General features: G+C 36.2%; 1 protein-coding gene across 3 annotated transcripts in view; it reads left to right on the top strand.

Moving 5' to 3' along the window:
* RALGAPA2 (Ral GTPase activating protein catalytic subunit alpha 2) overlaps positions 1 to 19,372 on the top strand; it is a 136,162-nt gene that overhangs the window by 11,490 nt on the left and 105,300 nt on the right. For all 3 annotated transcript variants that reach the window (XM_056357457.1, XM_056357459.1, XM_056357458.1), the window contains exons 4-9: positions 9,309 to 9,366; positions 12,340 to 12,383; positions 13,311 to 13,485; positions 14,056 to 14,171; positions 16,431 to 16,569; positions 17,847 to 18,046. In XM_056357457.1, the coding sequence (XP_056213432.1) occupies positions 9,309 to 9,366; positions 12,340 to 12,383; positions 13,311 to 13,485; positions 14,056 to 14,171; positions 16,431 to 16,569; positions 17,847 to 18,046 (732 nt within the window). The remainder of the gene's footprint in view (positions 1 to 9,308; positions 9,367 to 12,339; positions 12,384 to 13,310; positions 13,486 to 14,055; positions 14,172 to 16,430; positions 16,570 to 17,846; positions 18,047 to 19,372) is intronic.

Raw genomic sequence — 19,372 nt, forward strand, 5'->3', positions numbered from 1 at the left:
CATTCTCCTCCCTCCCCACCCCCCGTGAAGAAGGTACCACCACATTTACTGAGCAAGGCTGTGCAATTTAATGGGAGCTCATTAATACACTTACTCTGTGGTCTTGAATAAGTAATTAAATTTCTGTGGCTGTCATTGAATGGAAAATAGCTAATGCTTACTCACCCGGTTAGAGTGAATAAATATGCATTCCTGTGTCTTGAAAACGGGTGGCTAGTAACCACTCCTTTAATACTGCTTAAAAACATCAGGAGAACATACTATACGAAGAAGAAAAAGATACATATTTATATATGAACAAAGTGCTGCTTTGGGTCCCAATTGAGGAGAATTATATTATAGCCTAGTCACCGACAGTTTTGAGGAAGAAGAAGTTGTTTAATTCACCAAATTTGTGTGGAATTTGGTGCAATCCCCTTCATGGTGTTTATCAACTGGAAGTAAGTTTGCAATCCATTTATAACTAACACTTGATAACAATGCATTGTAGGAAAACAGCTTTTTAGAGGGGCTTTTAACACAAATCAAGAATGCATCAGCCTGAACACAGGGCAAGAAAAAATGTAAATGCTAAATAATTAAAGATTCATATTGTAAGCCATAGGAAACAAAACTAATTGATTGTTAAGCCTGCCATATTTAATCTGATGTCAGCATGAGCCAGAGGTTTCCTGGAGTTTTCTTCTAATTAGCTAAATAGGTAATTACTTAACATAACAAATCCTGAATCCAGGTGCTGAGGGTTAACAGTTTAAAAAATCAATAAAATTATTTATGAAAGGAATTGACTTCTGCCTTTTCTGGTACAGTTTGGTGGGTATTTTGCTGCTGTTCTTGAGTGACATCTAGTGTGTATATTAAGCAAAAGTAACAAATGCCTTGTCCATTTTATTTCAATCCTCTGAAAACTAAGTTGACTCAGTTATAATGTGTAGGATTAAGACTTCAATAAATTGGCTGCATGGCTTGGCCACTCAACAACATGAAACAATGTATTGATCAAAGAAGAAATATTAATCAAAAGGGAGTAACATGAAAGGTTAACAGTTAATTTTGTAAAGTGCTTTTTTACAATTAATATTGCAAAGTTCTTGCGTGTAGTTTTATATTCTCCAAAGTGCTTTGGCCTTGTCTTTTTGCAAATAGGTACTAATGAAATGATACAGCAACTGTAATTACCTATATTATTTTCTCCCTGTTTCAGCTAAGAGGCAAAAATAATGTGAAAAACAAATTTGCTTTTTGTCTGGTAAGGCTTAGTTGCCTCTAGATCTGCAGTGTATTTTCAGAACATGTTAATGTTTCTTATATCACTATTCTCTGGATTTGAGGGCATTGTTTGTTATAGCTGTCTGCCGAGCACTGTTACAGAAGTCACAAAAGGTGCTTTACTTTATGTAAGTTTTCTACATCCTGTAAAAGTATTATGCCATCACCTGACTGTGAAAGTTTTGGGTTTTTTTTATAATATTGTATTTTTGTCTTGCAGCATCAGGTACTGATTTTTCTGACACCACTTTTTTTTTTGCCTCTGCAATGAAATAAGAGCAGACTGACAGTTTTGATATAATACTTAGATCAATTTCTTTCCATGCTCTATAATTATGCTTTATTAGAAGTTAAAACCAGCCACATCTCTTATGCTGATGCAGTCATAAAATTCATTACATTGATTTAACACATTCACTGTATGAAATACTGTATTAATAGAATTTTTCAGATACTCCTTCTAATGTGTAAAGCTTCCCAAAGTCACTTACAGTAGCCGCTATTGTTGCTAGAAGTGTTTCAGATATTGTTCAGGTTCGCTGCAGTTTTGTAGATAGCTAAGAAGGTGGGTTAGGTACTCCCGCCTCCCTGAGAAGATACATATGCTGAAAGCTTCTCAGTATGGGTTTGTCTGCTTGTTTATTTTTTTTAACCAGTGAACATTAATATACCATAAAGTGCCCTTGTGTTTCACAGGTCCTTATTTATAAGAGCATACTGTGTTTTTCATATAGCTTGTACAAAAAGGTTTGTTTATGCTGTAATCTCTTAATTTCTGTAAATCCCTGTTTTGTGTAGAATTTATGGTTCTTGAACTTGGTGAAAATGCGGGCGGTGTGAGTCCCTGGGTTTGGACACAGAGTAAGCACAATTTTCAAACCTTTTTCTAAAGAATTTGCAGAATTATAACTCTGGAAAGATACCTAATGTAACTCACACTGGCCTTGCTGTGATTATGCTCCTAAACCCTTTTATCTGTCAAGCCTAGCCTTCCCCCGTATTCTCTGGCCTGCTGAAATGAGGAGAGGCTAGGTGTGGTTATAAATGGGAACAGAGCAAGCTGTCTGTTTTGACCTTCCTTAGAAGTTCAGCAGCAAAATGTTAATGTATCATTCCTAGCTCTGGAGTATTCTGAGTATGTACACAGCAGGTGGATTTAAATATTAAGTGGATGTAAAATAGAATATAAATGCGCTAATAGCCTCTGCAGTGTTTGTATTATACACACTCAAATTCATGGTCTGCTTTGGCTTTTGTAATAACACTTAAGTGTTTTTCCAGAGAATGATAATCAATAAACTGTTAGAACTTGCCTGACCATACTTTGAGCTCTTTATGTTGTAGCAGTAGCTTCTGGTTTTAATACAGTATTGTTGTCCTTAGAAGCACATCTAAATATAAACTACAAATGGCCACATACTCAGAAGATTAAGATGTGGTACAAATCCATGGAAATGTGGATTGGTCTGCTATCAGAATGTGAATGTAACGATTACAGAAGCAGCTGTATAACCTGAATTTATTATTGCAGATGTGTGCAAGTTACTTGTTCTGCAAATGCTAATGATAATTCAGTATAGGTTTATAATTGGCTATAGTCTGTTAGGAATCCTTTTGAAAAGTAGATTACAAACCATACATGGTAAATACACCGCATCTGTCAGAGGAACACCTGCTATGGTAGTGGATGACCAGATAGCTCTATGCACAGACACAGCTTAGGAATATACACTTCTTCTTTTGTACTGCCTAATAATGCACATAAATACAGATTTTAGAAAGAATAACTTTGGTTCATTCTGGATTAAGATTGCTGTGCATATTTTAAATATCTAATTCTTTCACCATGTTGTAGGTCTACTTCATGTAGACTACTGTGTGAATTAGCAATATTGGTTAAGCAGCTTAAAATAAATCTCAAAAGCCAGTGGTGATTTTTTGCAGGTCATTTTCAATTTCATAAAAGCCTACATCAGTGAAACTTTTCAGTACTTTTGGATTTGTAACTCTTTTAGAAGATTTTAGTACTGTGTTGCTATTTTTTATGAATGTGCAAAAGAATGATCTCTTATACCTGTAGCATTTTCTTAGGGTGGTTTGCTTATCTTAGGATGTTGCTCCTAATTACTTGCTACATTTTGAATAAAACTGAGTAAAATTGAATTCTGCAGAATAAATTGTGTATTGCAGCTGGCCAATGTGAAAAGTACTTATGAAATTCTTTACAAGGAATAATCAAGTCAAGTTATTGTGGAGTTCTTATTGCCACAGGTCCTGGTTTCTCATTTCCTGGGGTTATCCCTTTTATTTAACTTTTCCCCTTTATTTAACTTTCTTGTTACTATTTGCATTTTCCCTATGTCTGTACAGCTCAGTGGCTTAATTTCCCCATCTGCAGGTTATCTTACACTTGAAATCAAATTACTATTAAGAGTTGCAGCTTTGAATTCAGGTTATAGGTTCTGTTACAGCTTTTCAGTTGGTTCCCTCTGCCTACCGTGATTACCAGTTCCACTGTTTAACCTCGAGTCTGTCACACAGACTTGGTTGGTGATTCTCAGGCTCGATAGAGTAACAAGGGCTTATTTGTTTATAACAACAAAATTGCGTATAGCCCTTTTTTCCTACACATAGAAAATTACTTTTTGAACCGGTTTGTTCTGCCATAATTCTGATTGGTTCATCTATTATTGCTCTTTAAAAAAAAAAAAAAAAAAGATGGTATTGTTACAGCATTCTGTTGTAAATTCTACCTATGTCTCATATGTTTGACTTCAGAGATATTACTGTTTAATATTATGCCTAGGGCAAGAATAAGTATCTCATGTTTTGGGCAGATGTTTTCCTACAGCGAATAATTGTAAATAATTTATTACTGTGATAAATGGAGGATCCCTTTATTTAGATTGAATTGCTGCAGGCATGCTAACTTCATAGGGCTTCTGGCTTCACCTAAATTGGTAAATAGTAGCTGGTGGAAAATTTATAAATTACTGCAGATTTTAGTAGTTGAATGCTGAAACTCTTCACCACTGTTTGGAGATACCACCAGACAGTACTTGAACATAGAGACATAGGAGAGCTATTCTACATTTGACTTGGCTTAAAGTAAATCCACCTGCCAATGACTAATAGAAACTCCTTATTATGTACAGGTTGTATTGAAAAAGCTATTTTTTTTCCTCAGAATGCATTCTCCTGGAATGAACGTTATGCTGAACTTGTCACTGACATTGCCTCTGAGAGTATGTTCAACCAGCAAGAACACATTTTTACTTGTTGTTTAATAAGAGACTCTGCATGGCACGTTACAGAACAGCTGCTTATAGTTCTGGAAGGCAGAACAGCAATGCTTATCATTTCACTTTTGTGTAAGTTGAGCTGGAAAACATTCAGGCTGTAGGGATCTTCAGTGTAAGATTTAATAACAGCCTTAGCTTTCTCTGCGTTCTACAGCAGGGTAGGCAGGACACCTTAATAGGCACAAAGATACCAATCATTGTATGATTCAACCAAGTTAGCAAAAATAAAAGACTACTTAAAAGAAATTTCAGAATTGGTTAAGTCAGAGTGAATCTGTTGAAATACAAATGTTGGTATTTTATTTTACTTTGATAAAAGAGAGAGATATCTTTCAAAAAGCAGCATCATGTGTAAACTAAGATTTAAACTTAACATTATTCCTAGTCATGCAGGAAGTCCAGAAGAAAAAGAACTATGGATAATCAGTTAAAAGAACTGACAGATACCCTGATGTGTTGATCAGTAGTAATACCTAATTTCTATTTCAAGTGTGCTATAATGGATTACCATATAGATGCAGCAAAGCACTAAGCATTAAATAGATCTATGTGTTTTCTGAAAAAGCAATATTATTTCGCACTGTGGGGTTTCTTAAAATATTTCTTATTAGTGTACTGTGAAACTAGAAACAAGATGTCAATAGCCAGTTTGGATTCAGAGCAATATTGCTAAAAGTCTAGGCTGGAGTGGAAGAAACTATCATTTGTTTTATAGGAATAGCAATATGTGGGTTTTTTAGAAGATGAGGGGTTGGGAGGGTGTAGAAAATATTCTTGGAAAGCCAAGTTGAAAGGACAACAGCCAGAGCTTGTTCATGACTTAAGCAGCATTATGGTGTGCTGTAATACCATCTTAGTCTGGGGACTGTCACGCACACATGTGAATATTACTAGTTAAAAAGCATTCTAGCTGTGACTTTGAACTAACCTGTAACATTTGGAAGTTTTTATTTAATAGTGTAGACTTTTAATAGTGATAACTTATTTTTGCATTGCAGGAGCAAATGTGGACTCCGAATTTACGTTATTTATATTCATTCTAATCTGCTGCAAAACTTTAATTTCTTCAGTAGATAGCTGTGATGCTAGCAATCTAATTTGCCTCTAAAAATGACTTCTGTTTGCTGTTTTGTAGTGATTAATCACATCTTTTCATTTTTTCAAAGTGCATCCACGTTGGTTTTTTTTTTTTTCCTCTGGTTCTGAGATGCTGAAAAGAACTGCATGGGAAGTGACTTAAGTGTTTTGATTTTTGCTACATGAAAAGATTTTTGGGATATGGAAGCTTTCCTCAGATAGGAACTTCTGTCCTTTTACTATTTCTTTCAACTGTTGAATTGTTTTGCTTCAGTCACCTGACCAGGGTGTTTGATTCTGCTTCTTTATAAGAGAAAACCAACTGTGTTCTTTCCTTCCTCAACCCTCCCAGCTTCGTACAATTTCAGAGTTTAAGTTTGTTTTTCCTTCTGGTGGTTGTACTCTGTAACAGCATTTGTTTTCCAGGTTTTCTCTGGGCATAACCTAGAGTTCATTAATGCTTGGATGCAAAAGTTGTTATAAGTTCCTTTTCAAAATGGGTCTTTTATGTAGTTTTGCCACCTTATCAGCTTGTACTTTATCATAGTTCACTCTCTGGTAGTCAACTTCGTGTTTAAGTTTAGGTGGAATTGTGTAACATTGAAGATGATGCCTTTACTGCATGCCATTTTACCACTGGCCTTTCCCAAAGAATGGTTAACGTGCTTCACATCTTGCAGAGAGGGTGTAGTAAAACCCAGCTTCCTTCATTGCACTGTTGTGTTTTAAACAACTAAAAAGTGGTGGCTATTTGTTTTGATCCGGAATCAGTTGGGATGTGTGAACTGTGCAATTAGTCCAAGAACATTGCTGAAGCTCTTGGGAAATAGTTATTGTTCCTTTTGGCAACTAAGGAAAATGTCTTTGTATCTCATCGGATCGCTTTCAGAAACATTCATTCATAATACGTGAGTATGGCATGCCTGGTGTTTAAGTATGCATCAGACATTTAGTGAAGTAGAGGTATATTTTTTCTAAATGTAATTTTTGTTTTACAATAAAGAATTTGACTGTAACATCTGAAATACACCAAGATGTGCATTTTCACTAGTGGTATTACCAGATCTTAAAAAACATCTAATAAAACATCCTGCTACAGAAGTGGTACTTGATGATTGGCTTTTTTTTGATGTTTGATGCAATTGGTTCTCAAAAGTTAGTGTTTTGAAATAAATGAGAGTTTATATCCAAAGACAAGCTGAAGGTATCTTTTTAGTGTGGCCTGTAAAAGGAAGTTGGTTTTACTTTAACAATCTACTATAATTCTTACAAAACTTAAACAATGGAAATGAAATACATGTGTGTTTGTCTGGTTTTCCATAACAAATGTGAAGATGTTTGAAGGTTCCTCCCTGCAGTGTATTCTGTTACTTGAATCCAGATGGTTTTTTTATTGCCAGTTTGTCTTAGGGTTGTGTTTAATGGAGCCTTTTCTTGAGGGCTTTGGGCATGTGGTGTGTGATGGGTCTAATGTGTGCCTGCATACAGACCAAACTCTGCATGCAGAGTGCCACTGCTCTTGTAGTCACTTGAGGTATTTATAATTTAGGTTAGAAGCTCCTTTCTGCCCTGTGCCAAGTTAAGTAAAGATCAGTGTCAGAAATATTCTTGTGAAGTGGTGGGCTGCTAGTACTTTAATATTTAGATGGATAATGATAATTCTTTGTCTGTGGATCCTGCAATCTGATTGGCAGAAACGTGGTCTCTAACAGGTAAAGCCCAAATGTGAATCATGGCCTCATTTTTAGCCAGTTGGATCCTTCATCCCAACCGCGTTTCTCCTGCCCATGGATGGGGAGCCAGACCTCTGGTCACCAGCTGCCCGCTCCTTTGGTCCCTGCTGCCACAGTGTCCTGGGGAGGGAGCTGTGGGAGTAATGCTGAAACAAAATACAAGAACGTAGAGGGGATGTGCCCAATTTATATTTATATTCTAAGTAAACTTTCAGAAATGCCAAATACTATTTGAGGGGCCTGTGCTATGGTAAAGATGTGAAGGAAGGCCAGTCTGTCTGTGTGACCTGAGGTCTAGTTCCCTAAGTCTATGAACTTTTCATGACTTCCATCTTCTGCCATGGAGAAAGGAATGTTCCATTTTCAAAAAGACTCTATTCTGAGTGTTGTGTATAATTTCTGAAGCACTTTGTTGTCAAAAATAAAAAAAAGTCTTACTTCATCTCTCAAGCATACTGTTTTTAACAGCAGTAATGATTCATGTGTTGGCCGACTCTGAAGGATAGCCTAAAATGCCATTTCTTGCTTTCCTGGCTGTGATGCTTTATTTCCTCTTGAGAATTTTTACATGCAAAAGACCAACAAATGGGTCACCGTTGCTGATTATGACTCATCATTCATTTTGCATCCTGCATGTAGTATTTATGAAAACTTAATGGCGCTTTGTTGTGTAGAAGTTTGTTCCGGTGATTTTGTTTGATAATTACAAGGAGCTCTGACTGCTAGTCATTTATAACGTTGTTTAATTAAATTTTATTTCCAAAAGTAGATGTTGAAAACTAGTTTCCCATTTAAATGTATCTTCTTAATTTCATATTTCAATGGCTGAAAAGTTGTAAGATCCAGACGTTTTTCTGTGAGATCTACATGAAAGTGTATTTGTTCTCTCACTTAAAAATTCGAGAGGCTGAGCAGCAAGTTAGCTATCCTGTACTACCAATACACTTACTTGCTGAGCCCTAGTCTATACTGATGATAGTTTAAAAAGGAGAAGAAAGTGTGTCTTGGTGCCTGTTAACTTAGTCCTTTTAAAAGCCATATTTACCCAAGTAAGAGCCCCAAATAGTTCTGACTTACCCAGATTATTTAATAGTGTTACCATGCAATAAACTGACAAAGAGCAACATTTGGTAGCTCCAACTCTTTTTTGCAACTAAGATTATAAGGCTCTGTTCAGGAAAGCACTTAACACATGCTTAAATTGCTTTGCTTTGTTGCCCCTGTAGTGTAACAAAACCAAGGTGGAATGGGTTTGACCACAACCTCTTTCTTTGTTTGATCTGCCTCTGTTAGGAACAGTCCAAAACTACAGAGGCAGGCCACTACATATTATTCCACATAAGTGCTTTATTAACTGCATGTGCTGTGAATTAAATTAGTCTAGCTTTGTGTAATTTGGCTCAGTTTCACTTACCAGCTGAAAACAAAGGTAAATCATCTCACAGTAAAAATAACTGCACCGCTGTTCATCTCTGCCATAGCTGGGAGATCAGACCCCATTAGCTGCTGAAAAGACAGACCTAAGCCACAGGAGCTCAAATCTGGACTGTATCAATCTAGCAGTAGTCATTACCAGACACTTCAGAAAAATGTAACCCAAAGTGAGCTGCTAAAAGAAATCTGTAACTTCTTCATTAGAAATCAGTTTATATTCTGGAATACTAGGGTTTTGCAAGGCAGTGGGAAGGTGAAGGCGGTTCATGACAGCGTCATGGTATTTATTCAGGACCATTCCAAGTATCTTTCTCTGTAACAAGAGAGCAAAGTAAAGGGCAGGAGTCCTTACAATGATACTTACCTATTTTTTATTGTGTTCTCTATGTATATATTACCATTCCATTTATGTCTTGTGTATTAGTTTCTCTGTATCCTCTGAATGAGCCAGTTTATTATGGAAAATTTGACTATTTAGTTTTGTTTCCTGCAGAAAATATTGCAGCTACTGCCCGAGCGGATTTTTTATCGATGGCATTTTCGCAGTATAGGTAAGAAGGAATGGTTTACAAACATTCTAGTACAAATAAAATCAAGGTTCCCTGATTCTGCAAGTCCTGTTAACCACAGAATCCCTTAGTACTGACTCCACAAATCCAGTACTTCCAAGGCTTGCGGTAGAAAATTCTCGAAGCATGTGGAAAATCTTTACCTGCTGTAACAACTCTGTGTTCCTTGTTTTGTGTGGTTTTGGTTGCCTGCTTCATTTTTATTTTGCATGAATGCTCTTTAGATTGTTATATTCTTGTATTTACCCAGGGTCCTCTTCCCTTTTCTTTCATATGCTAGAAGCTTTCAAGATGGTAGGGGTTATTAAACCAACACACCTCTTTCTAGTTAGGTCTCCCTTGGTGTTCACAGACTAATACCAAAAATTAAGATTGAGGAGGGTTGTGGAGTCTGTATGTGACTCTTGCAAATTTGCATTATGATGGTCTTTTGCAAGTGATCATATATGAGATGCCTGTATAAATTCATAGTAGTAAATACTGCTCTTTGTCTAATGGTACTGTGTTGAACTTGACCCTTGCTGCCTCCTGGAAATCTATTCTGCACAACGTAGCTGTGAATAGGTGGCTGTGTGGTAGTTGAGCCAGGCTGTGCTAAAATAAATGCAAACTGTGGGACTGCTGCAGTGAACAGGAATTTAATTTCTTCTCTGATACTCCTGTATTCTCTGTGCAGATTAGTTTGTTAATATTTGTGAAACGCTCAGTTGTCAGGCTATTTGTGGGAGGTAAATGAGGAATTTTTGGTTTAGAGCTGGAATAGTGAAGGAAAGCGATTTAAAGATAAAAATACAAACTTTTTAGTAGCTCTTTTTGAACAGTTTTTCTTTTAATCAGTTGTCCATAATTTTACTGGCCTTTATAAGTGGGATTAGGAATACACGGTGTTTCTGCAAGTTTGGCACAGCTGTCTTTCACTGATCCTCAGATAGTGGAGGATTTGCCAAGCTTCATGTTAGGGTACAACTTTGGACATGACAGCTATGGATGGCACTCACTTGGTCAAACTGAGAGACTATCCGTTCTCCCCCCACCCCTGCTCCTGTGGTATTTGCTGTACATATTCTGGCTTCTGGAGCAAGGGAAGGAATAGGAGGAGTCTGGCAGAGAGAAGTCTTGAAGTTAGGTAAAGCTCTTTCCCGCCCCCCCTCCCCCCCTTCATCCCCTCCCCTTGGTCTCCTGTCCATTCTATGTGCTTTGTGGGGCAGGTGTTCTGACAAGGCTTCACAAGCATGGAACTGAAGACTGTATTGCAACACATGCATTAAAAAGAACAAAATGAAGTTGTCAACTTAGTTAAGCACATGCTTGGGGTGCTTGGCTTAAAGCCCTTAATGTTCTGCTATAGCTGCATAAAGATAACATATCTAACAGGGTTGATTCAGTCATTCAAGAAGTTTGGGAATCTAAATAAGAAAAGCAGGATCAGTTTTTCTGATAAACTGTTATGTTTTTTAGAAGTATTCCTATAGTTTGTATAGGACTTTCAACTAGATTTTAAAATTGGATTCAAACATTAATGCCATGGGGAAAAAAAGTTTTATAGTCTTTAGTTTGAAGACAGTTAACTCTTCAATGATTTAAATATTCCCTGTGGTCTACAGTGCTTGTATAATGAATGTTTTGACCTTGTGGTCATATACTGGAGCCAGAAGACAAAATTTATTATTCTCTTCCTTTGGCCAGATAGAATAACGTTTTAGTCAGATGGGCACAGAAATACTGAGAGGTGAAATACATTCATTTGGATAGTCAAAACACCTTGAAATCCCATGAAGTAGTTTAACTGGATAATTTGCTCTGAATTAAACATCTTTAGTTTGTCACTACTTTGAAAATGTGCGTTCTGGATGATACTGAAGTGGTCACAATGTTTTGTAGGGGGTCATACTTTTAAGTAGTACCTTTCCGTTGTTGTTTGATTTGGTTTCCAACATACTTTCATCAGCTGCCATGTTTTTCATCAGAACAAGAATTTGCGGTTGCAGAAGAAATGAGTGGAAGTTTAAAGGTCAAGGAAAGGGCTGTTACCACATTTACAGTGAGCACCAACAAAGATAAAAGGAGACATCTGCTTGACCATTTTACTGCCATTTCATCTAGATTAGTCCAGAACAAATTGATATTAGTCAGTTGTTTTATAGCTAATATATTCTTAACATTTATGCTTTCCTTAAATACACATATTTGGATAATTTTTTGGCTGTGTCCAAGAAATGAGCTACTAAATTTGGTGGTGCAATTATTTACAGCTGTACTTTGTGATTTATCTTTTGCTTAATGTTCATGTGCATTAATATGCATTTGCTATATATAGTAATAATTTCCATTTAATATTGTGGAAAAATGGTAAGATCTTGAGAGAAGGATCACATTTAAGGAAGGTACATAATTCACAAATCCAGAAGAAATAACAGCCAAATGCTGTATAATGTTACTTTTCTCAAAATTGGATTAAAAACATTTTTTACCTGAAGCATTTGATGAATAATCTCTCTCTGATTCTGGGGTCAGACATTTGAAGTTAAGGGCAGTTAGCCTGGTATTTCTAAAACCAGAATGGAAATATTTTGCAATTTTAATATGTTTTATAGACAGGAATGTAGTATAGATTGCTAGCATCTTTTTCTTACCATTGTTCTCGATGTTAGCCTATATGAATGCATTAATCCCACAAGATGGACTTCTTGATTTCTCCAAATCTAGTAGAAGTTGTCCCCAACTGAAACCAAAGCACTTCGCTGTAAAGTTACATTATATTTAACCTTACGATAATTGTAAATCAAATCACTTCAGGTTTTTTCACCCCATAGCTTTCTTCTTAAAAACCAGCGCAGTAGTCACATAGGAAATTGCATTAAACTAGCCTTTCCTGTAGTTTTTTTAAATAAACATTCTGGTGGAAAGTAACCATCTTAGTATCTGATATGTGCCTATTTAATTTTTCTGACCTAGGGTCGATTCTGAAGAAACTTTTGCACAGTGGAAATTCTCTCAAGGTATTTCTTTAATGTATTCATATTTATTTTTAAGTCTTATGAAGAAGGTTACTTCACAGTTTTCTAATATCAGTGGTTTTCAGATTGCTAGGCTTTGTAATTTGACTTATTCACCTTTTAATCATAAATTTTACTGTTGTAATCCTAGATTATTTTAGTATTTATCATCTTCAGTTATTTTGCTGTTCCAGTGACCTTTGTAAAGTTATCTGGAGAGGTATCAATATGTTTTGCTTAATACGTTATTTTTTTCAGATCTCTGTAGCATTAAGTATACAGTATTAAATGTATTAGTTGCTTGTTTGCCAAAGCGTTTTAAATCCATTTTTCTTTTTCTAAATACATTGCAAAAATTAAAATTGTATCTTGTTTTTTTTTTTAAAAAAAAGTAGTAAGTAAACTTGCTGCATATACGCTACTTTGTTTTTGCATGGTGGTTTTGTTGCATCTCAGTTTTCATGAGGATCTGTCTTCTGGTCCCAGGGATGTTGAGGACAGTAGCTTGCTCTGATGTCTGTGGGGCCAAGATTTCAGACTTCGCAGGGTACAAAGTATTGGCAGCTCCCTGGTTGTGCGTTACACTTGCTGTTGTACTTCCAGAGCCCCCTTTAAGATTGAATCTTGAGTCTAGCAAAGATGCATTTGGCCCCAGGACCTGGAGGAGTGGAAATACAAATTTTTAGCCTCTGAAGTTGGAGTGGTTAATGCTGTCTCCTTGGAGTGCCACTGTCTTGGGTACAGCTTGCTCCCACCTTTCTCTGCTCATGATTACATTAACAATGTGATTACTCTTGGTATGATGGAAAGACTCACTAGCACATAGCTGGGATGAAAGTACTTGTTCTGCATTTTCTTAACTATTAAACTGTGTTACTATCCTTACAAATTTGTTTTACTATCTTTTTCTACAAAATCGTCCCCTTGTAGATAAGATGTGAAGGAATCCGACTGTTTCTTCTCTGGCTTCAAGCGCTTCAGACTAACTGTGCAGAAGAGCAGATATTAATATTTGCATGCCTTGTGCCTGGCTTTCCATCCATTATGTCCTCACGAGGTCCCTGTACACTAGATAACCTCATTAGTCCTCCTAATTCGCCAGATGGTGAGTAGGTGAATACAATTTCCATGTTGGGTGTATTGCTTCCCTCTTCCACTGAGGTAGTTGTGAAGCTATAGAGTTTCTTGAGGGGAAGATGTCACGTGGATAATGCTATTTGTCAATATAATTCAGAGATGTACTGAATTTGTCAAGCTACTGTATTTGTGGCAGCTGTATACCCTTCTGATCTTGTCAGTCTGAGTTGAGAACAGTTGAGTCTTGTTCTGTGGTTTTCTGTTGGGTTTTTTTTTTATTTTTAATTGAGGTGCAGCTATAGGAGCATGTTACTGCAAAATAAGTAGTTGTGTACATTTACCGCTTATTGGTTAGTCTGCAGCAGTTGCTGGTGTTAACACTTCCAAAGTGCAGTAAGTCAGTGGTTGGTGCCACCCTTGATTGTATGGGGCAGGACCTGGGGGAAATACGGGAAGCCCAAGTAGTTACTGGATTTCGACTTTCTACAACTTCAGGACACGCTAATGATTATTTTCAAATTATTTTTTTTGTAGAAAATATATTTTATTTAACTTTTTTCAGTTTTGATTTGTTTAAAACATTTTCTTTTTATTTTAGCTAAGATTTTTCCAGAAGAAATAGCTCCACTTTTGCCAGCTGTCTCTGGAGAGAAAATAGCTGAAGACCAAACCTGCTATTTTCTTCAGCTACTGTTAAAATATATGGTAATTCAGGTGCGGAGGATATATGTTTTTAACTACTCATATTTGGAGGAATGTGCTTGTGGTAGAAAATTAAGCCTACACTGTATCTGTATGGAGCTGGTTTTGCCCCTCCCCAGGAAGAAGCTTTCTTCTGCACTTTCTTTTCCTTTTAAAAATAACAGTAATAATCCCAAAGGTGTTTCCTTGTGCCATTTTGGGTGAAAATAGGAAGTTTTTCACAATTGTTATAAGAATTAATGAATGTTATCCAAAATTGCAGGATAACTGACTGTTTTATGTGCTTATGGTTGCATTTAGAAAATCGATATGGGATAAAGATGCAGTTTGTTCTGTTTGGACACCTATGTAGCCGAGAAGACATGTAAAGGAACACTGGAGAAAGAGATTAAAAAGGAGAGATAGCTTATGAGATACTTTTTTAAAGGATGCGAGTAACATGTACATCAAAAATTTTAATTAGAAATAGATCAGATTAATCTGTACAGGAAAGAAATTAAGATAATGTGTATATTTTGAAAGTACAAATTAAGCCACATTTTAAATGAAAGTGGAAACTATGGACTGAACATTAAAGAAATCAGTATTTAAAGAAAGATAAAAGATAATTAAATATTTTGAGATAGATTTTTTTTTTTAAATATCAAAAAGCAAGACCAAAGTGATATTTGGAAGGGGTTTTGTCATCTTGAATAAATGCTTTATTTTGAAAAGTGGCTATATGAAATTATCAGCTTCCTACACGCCGCTCTTTGTTTTACATATCAGTCTCACAACACTTCAGTTAAAAATGTTCACTGTTCTTTTTATACTTTTATTACATGTTTGGGATCTAAAAAAACTTCACTGCACTATAAATCCAATTGCATTGTTGTTCATCAGCATTCATTTATTTGTATTGCTTGGTAGAGGGGAGCACAGCTGGGCAGTAACCTTGCTACAGACAAGAGACAAGATTAAAATAATCTGATGCAAATGCAGAGTGATTGCTCAGAGCCATAAAGTAGAGCAAATGTACATCTTCAAGAAAATTTCTGCCTGCCACTGGGTAGAGTTTGAGTCAGTTTATTTACCTAACAAGTAAAATAATAGAAAACCTCAGTAGTCTTGTTTCCAAGCTGTACACATGTATTTTGCAAAAGTAGGACATTGCATGTTCCACAATTTTTAGAGATTTGGGAAAAGATCTATTGTACAGATAAATGTGTTTAAAATAAATAGATCTCATGTGACTGATATAAACAAGTCAGTGTAATAAATTATTATCTTGGATATAGATTCAGTGAACTTATCTGCTATATACAGTTGGACAGGCTTTTCGAAGAGCTTTTACTGGAAAAAAAAAATTAAAAAGTTAAGAATCCTGTAGTCTTGTGAAGTTGTTTTAAAAAAGGAAAAGAAAAAACAAAGTGGGCCTGAATTTAAAATGTATGTCAAAAGATAAATACTTTTAGTGCTCACTTGAGCTTCACAAAAAGAGAAGTGATATAAGAGACTAAAACTCAGGTTTAAGTTATCAGTGGGAAAAGTGCTTCATTGTAGAGACATCTGCTTTTTCCCTTTGTATTTGAAGTTGTATTGGATTTTCTGAAACAAATAAAGAAAGCGCCCCCAGCTGGTTATGTGCCGCTTATTCCAAACTGAAGGTGTTTTAATTTGGAAAGAGCAACTCTTTGTCAAAATTTGGTACAGTCTTCCAAGGAATTGTAGTTCAAACCTGTTGGTAAAGAGAAACTTGCAAGTACGTGTATGACTATTTGGTGTTGATCTATGCAAGAACAGAAGAGTATCTTTAAAAACAAACTTAATGTCAGCCATCTCCTTGTCAGTGGAAAATACTTGTGCCTTGAGTCCGGTTTTGTAAAGGAGTATTGCATATGCATGTGCAACCATATTAAACGTGGGCATTGAGTATGTTTCTGATGAAAAATATGTTTGTGATAAAAGCGTAGCGCAGAGTAACAGTGTCTAAATGTACAGGTAGAATCAAATTGGTTGAAAACATTAATACGACGTTTTCTGTTCTTCACTGCATTAGAACAGCAGAAATACCCTTGGCTGCTAATGAGCTTGCTTTCTTTGATGTGCTAAAGCCCTCATGGTAATGTCTTACATTCTTAATGCAGTTTGTAAAGTTTTTTGGGACAATGCTATTTTTTTGTATTTCATGTTAAAGTGTAATTATTTATCTCTTGTATTCGATGTGGAATGGTTGTCATTATAACACATTAAGTTAAAGCTTTTTGTTTTTCCTCTAACTCCATGACAAAGGCTGCAAGTTTAGAGTGGAAGAATAAGGAGAACCAAGATACTGGTTTTAAGTTTCTCTTCACCTTGTTTAGAAAATATTATCTTCCTCACTTGTTTCCATCTTTTACAAAGCTTACCAACCTCTACAAACCTGTACTTGGTAAGTAGTGAATTTTGCCTTTCAATTAAAAAAATAAATAATGGTGACTGTTCTCAGTAGCATGTCAGTTACCTTGCTGGCATATCGCTACAGTTCTGTCGAATGAACGTTTTTCCTCCCTTATCTCATGTTTTGATTTTTTTCTAGCACAACTTTTGATTTTTCTGAGATAGTCCAGGAAGCTGCTGCTGCTTATCGCTGTATAAGGGCCAGCCTGATTCTCCTTTCCTAAGGACGTTTCCAGTGCCATAGCATTTATATTGAGTGAGCGAGGACTCTGTAGTTGTGATACATAATGAAGACAGAACATGGTTCCCTGACGGGTTTTTTAAAAGAACCAGCAAGCTGCCCAAGTGTGAGAGAGTTGCTAACTTGGTTACTCTTGTTTTATTTCTTGGTTCCTTGGAAGAGAAAATGAGCATGAAGGAACGAATGAAAGGAAACTGAGATGTATGTCTACAGTTCTAGGATTATCAGAAACACTCACGTTTTTCCTAATTTTCTACTGAATTATGTATTAGAGTCAATAGGAGTGGTGGTGTTAATACTTTATGTACTACAGCCTCTTCTCCGTCATCCTTCCCCTCCCTCCACTGACTTTCAACTCCTTATAACTTTTAGTGTCTAAAATCACCTCAGTGGCACTGCAGCTGTGTTGTTCACAGCTAGAGCCCAGGTCTTCCATGTTTTTCAGCTGGGCACCAGTGATTTTTCCCTAAATCTAAGCATCTGAATAAATTAATGACCCAGCCTTTCTCCCATCAGCAATCTTCCACTCCTTCCATGTGTTTTTTCTTTTATTTGAGCTTGTGCAGTACTCTTTGCACCCAAGTTAACTTCTTTCTGATGCATCAAGTATCCTTTTTCTTCTTAATCTTTGCACTGTTGAGCGTTCCAGAGTGTTTCATCTTTCTTGCTGTACTTTATTAATAAACTCTGTGAAACTTCCAAAATTAACTTATGTTGTAGTAGGAGTAGTTCTTTGTGTTAGTTTTTGTCCTTTATGCAGCCCTTCTCTTTTGCTTTCCTTTGTTTTGTGTAATACAAATGATAGCTTTCAGGAAGGTTCTGTGCTTTTGTGTTCTTGCTTTTCTTTAGGAGTAATAAAATTATGACAATGTAAGTATTAATATAATGAAAGCAGTTAGTCATTGCATCTGTTATTTCCTATGGAGAAAATGTTGGTCACATGTTCAGTATGTTTAACTAGAGCCTGGAAGCAATTACAGTTCTCTAAGATCAAATTTTCTTTATATCTTCTCTTTTTATCTCACCAGATATTCCTGATATAAGACCAAGACCAGTATACATTACTGCAACACGAAACAGTGAAAATGTCTATAGCACAAAAATCCCATATATGGCAGCTCGAGTTGTTTTTATTAAGTGGCTTGTTACCTTCTTTCTTGAAAAGAAATACTTAACTACTGTTCAGAATACAAAAAATGGAGGAGAAATGCTCCCTAAAATTATTCAGGTGTGCTTTATAATTTACCTCGCTCTTTTCATATCCGTGCTACCCTTGCAAATGATCTTAATGCACTCACAACTGAAGCAAGAAAGAAATGCTACCGCTAAGTGAATAAATGTTGTACTTGATTTGGTTTTTTTTCTTCGAAGAGGGGAATCTCCAAGGGAAACCCTTTAGTAATTCACTGCAAGTGTTTTATTTTTTTCCCCTCATAGCTGTTTGCCTTACCAGCTTCATCAGTATTGTGTTTAGACTTTTGGAGTTTAATCTGTAAACTGTCATACTTACTTGTGCCATGGACCATTTCCCAGCAGCATCAAAGGCTGCTTTGTTTTCGTCTTTTTTTATAGCAGCTTTTTACAATGAGATATTAGAAAATTGTTTCACTTGGAATTTGCTGGTTGAGACTTCTCTAGGATTACAGACTTCACAAGGAATTTTATAGAAATATATACTTTTTCTTCTAAGAGACTCTCCGGTTTCCTGTTAAGAATTTAGGATCAATGTCAACTTAGATTTTTCTCTTGAATTGTGAGTTAGTGTAAAATCTGGCTTCAGCAGAAAAGCATACATGAACTGCTAGGGTAGAACTGTATATTTTCACATCAATTGTTTTTGGAGTTCTTCCCTGTAGAAGTTTGAAGACCTAAACCAGTTAAGTGTCACTTACCTACTGAAAGTGCTTTTGTAATTGATCTTTTCCTTCTCATTGGAAATTCCACCTTTTGTATAAACTGCTGTGCTACTCCAACAGACATAGCCTGGAAAAATAATACTTTTTTTCACTGAATTTTATAGCTGACACCACATAAATATTCAAGTTGCATAAAGGTATTGCTGCCCTGAAAATGGAAACTGGTCAAATGTTATCACTTAGCTGAAGCTGTGTGCCAGCTTTTGGCACACATCGACGACTTAGTGGTTTTGAAGTTCACTGACTGTAGCCTGTGCCTCACTAGTGTTGCTTAATCTTACCAAAAAACTTCATTACGAAAAGCAGTAGAGGTGTTCCTGCTGCTCCATTACTGCCCACTTGGTCAAACAGAGGGCAGCCTTATTAATGTAAACATAAAGCAGAACCACATTTGGGCAGTGTTTTGAGTTAGTGTAACTTAGGGGTTTTTTTCTGGTAACTCACAAGCAGTTTTTTAGTCCTCTTCTCCTGGCTGGATCGTTTTATCCTAACACGCTTTGAGATGTTGCAAAATACATCCGGTGCCAGAACAAAACTTGACAAGAGAGTTGTCAGGGATAATAATGTGCAAGAGTATGAGCCATGTACAGTGGTATGATCTGTCTTTTCCCAAAAATGAGGTGACCTGGGGATTCTCC

The sequence above is a fragment of the Falco biarmicus genome, chromosome 12, assembly GCF_023638135.1.
Source record: "Falco biarmicus isolate bFalBia1 chromosome 12, bFalBia1.pri, whole genome shotgun sequence".
Taxonomy (NCBI): Eukaryota; Metazoa; Chordata; class Aves; order Falconiformes; family Falconidae; genus Falco; species Falco biarmicus.